Below are 2,639 nucleotides of genomic sequence, written 5' to 3'. Positions count from 1 at the left end.
TTTAAAAAAAATTGTTTCTCTGAATTTTTTAATGATTTTTATTTGTTATGTGTGTTGTATTAGGAGATGCAGTACACCGCCACGCTAGATCCTGTGCTGCGGATGCGCCAGCTCGTGCCTTTCCTCAAGATGCTGGGAATTGGCTGCGCGGCGGGCCTCGTCATGTTCATCCTGGAGCTGGTGTGGTTCGGCTGCTCGAAATGGTGAGCCGTCTGCCGGCAGCCAGGTTGGTTGGGTATATTCGCATGGATGGGGCTCGTGGAATGACGACCTCGTACTCTCCAAACAGCGGCACGAAACTCGGCCCCAGAACGCGCCCGCAGGAGATCGAGCAAGAGCACGAGAGAGGGCGGCTTCGCGGCGACAGGCTCCCGGGACGGCCATCGAGGTGGCCGTCACCACCCTCGGTCAACGGGGAGAGCGACTCGGACATGCGGCACCACATGCACCCCGAGGTCTACCGCCAGCTACTCGAGGAGCGCCGCAGGGTGACCGAGCAGATCGTACAGGACCTACGCGCCCGAGCCCGAGCCAGAGCCGGCCCCGGGCACTGGGACCGCTACGGGGGCGCCTACCTGCGAAAGGGGCAGCCCGGCGAGCCCGACTTTATGTACTACTGACGTTACGTTACGTTTTTCAGTGTACAATAAATAGCCGACTGTGCGTCAATCGGTCGAGTTATCTCTCGTGCAGGGCGATCGATACCTGTTGCACCTCCGGGCTGAGACGGCGGAGCGCAGAGCTGGCGCGCAAATTGCGTGATGACCGAGCCTTCTGGTGACGACTGGTCAGTCCGCGTCGCGCCTGCCGCCACTGGCCGCTGACCTCTGCCCCCACTACGGCAGCAAAGCAGAGGCGACCGATAACTATACACCGTAAAAACAATGTCTGAGATATGTTTCGAGGAAACCGTGTTAAAGGAGGAGTATATGAGCACATATGCGCGTTTATACCGAGGTTTATACCCAAAAGCATGAAAACTAGATCAACGGACTATGAAGTGTAACAGTCTTCCCCTCACTGACCCTACACTGGAGGAACTTTATCGGTTGCAATGCACTCCCAAAAGATGCTCGATCGTTTACTATACACGATGGCGAATCCACAGATCACCAGCATCACCAGTGACCCGTGGGATCGAACGATGACTCCCTATCCCGACTTATCACCCGGCGGCACAGTGGGGAGGCAGGGTGGGAGGGATCACCCGGGGAAAGGGGGAGAGGTGGGGGAGGAACTTGCAGTGGTCGCCGCCGCCCTCCCCGCCGCCAGCCTCGGCCTCCTCAGAGTCCACCGAGATGTCGCGCTGGTTGGAGCTGTTCGCCGTGCTGGCGGTCCTGGGCGCCGCGGCCGCCGACACGCCCGCCAACTGCACCTTCGAGGACGTGGCGGGAAAGTGGACCCTCTGGGAGGGTCCCCGCGGCGTCAAGCCTGGAGCCAGCTGCGCTAACCACCAAGGTGCGTACCTACCTGCGTCATCGAACGCTGCGACAGCTTGTTTTCATCCAAAGGCAAAAAGTGTCATTTTCCCCGCTCCCACGACATTTTCTCTGAGTGCCAATCGATACTGCGGATGATGCTTGCCCGGCTCACCCCACCCCCCGCACTGCCTTATCTCCTCGGTTCGGTCGTTGTCATCACTTTGTTTGCTGCAAGTAGGGTGGAAAGCAATCGCGGCCTACTCGAGCCTGTCCGTGCGGCGCGGCGGCGGTCGCCAACTGAAAACCCAGTGATAATGATACAACTCTGAAGCGTACCTACCGCTCCAGAATGCGGCGGAGGCCTCGCTGGGACGACCGCAGTGATCACGGGACAATGTGTCGGCGGCCTTCTCATCCTGATGAGCGGGGTCGGCCTGACTCGCGCTCGCTCGCGGCTGTATACAGTCCGATAGACTCGATAGACTCTCGTCCGCGGAGCGCTCGCGGTCACCACCTAACCTAAAGGTTCACCTTATTTCGACCCGCAGGACCATGGGAGCGCAAGGTTCGGGTGACCCTCTTGTCCCCCAACAAGGTCGTCGACCAGTTCGGCAACGAGGGCACCTGGACCATGGTGTACAACCAGGGCTTCCACATCAACGTTAACGGCAGGAGCTACTTCGGCTACTCCGCCTTCAAGAAGGTGCGATAGATTTTCAACTCGACTGTACTTACTCTTACTTCCACGCGCTGTCCTGTCGCTGACAGAGCTCGTTTGATTCCTCAGGAGGGCCAGAAGGTGACGAGCTACTGCCACAAGACCGTCCCCGGTCTGGCGCACGACGTGAACATCCGCCACTGGAGCTGCTTCTACGGGCAGAAGTCTGGCAGCAAGATGCTACCCAAGATCCACTTTGACCCCTTCCACCCTCAAGGTAAGCAGACATAAGCGAGGACATAAGTGGGCGTTGGTGCACACAACTAACACCACTCTCTCATGACATATTATAATCACCTTACGCACAACCCTTTCAGGACTGCAGGCCGCCCACCTCAGCAGGGCCCACCACGAGCGCGTGGTGAGCGCCGTCAACGCCCGCGCCCGCTCCTGGAAGGCCGAGCTGCACCAGCCCTTCGCCGGCCTGGGCGTTGAGGAGATGCTCCGCCTGCGCGGAGGACGCAAGTCCTGGGGCGGGCCCCGCCCCCGCGCCGCCCCCG

General features: G+C 59.6%; 2 protein-coding genes across 2 annotated transcripts in view; both read left to right on the top strand.

The window, feature by feature from the left end:
* The window catches only part of LOC113204239 (uncharacterized), a 3,356-nt gene extending 2,642 nt beyond the window's left edge, over nt 1-714 (top strand). The window contains exons 8-9 of the mRNA XM_026419348.2: nt 64-203; nt 290-714. Coding sequence (XP_026275133.2) covers nt 64-203; nt 290-620 — 471 coding nt within the window. The 3' untranslated portion in view covers nt 621-714. The remainder of the gene's footprint in view (nt 1-63; nt 204-289) is intronic.
* A 584-nt stretch (nt 715-1,298) lies between these two features.
* LOC113203984 (dipeptidyl peptidase 1-like) lies at nt 1,299-2,600 on the top strand (the record flags this gene model as incomplete). Its single annotated transcript, XM_052275357.1, has 4 exons — nt 1,299-1,458; nt 1,970-2,124; nt 2,209-2,356; nt 2,457-2,600. Coding segments are annotated over exons 1-4 (607 nt in total), but the record flags the coding sequence as incomplete, so codon positions are not given.
* Between the last annotated feature and the right edge of the window lie 39 nt (nt 2,601-2,639).

The sequence above is a fragment of the Frankliniella occidentalis genome, unplaced genomic scaffold, assembly GCF_000697945.3.
Source record: "Frankliniella occidentalis isolate FOCC.00 unplaced genomic scaffold, Focc_3.1 Scaffold585, whole genome shotgun sequence".
Taxonomy (NCBI): domain Eukaryota; kingdom Metazoa; phylum Arthropoda; class Insecta; order Thysanoptera; family Thripidae; genus Frankliniella; species Frankliniella occidentalis.
Note: the sequence above shows the minus strand (reverse complement) of the source record. Positions and strands in the feature narration are given on the sequence as shown.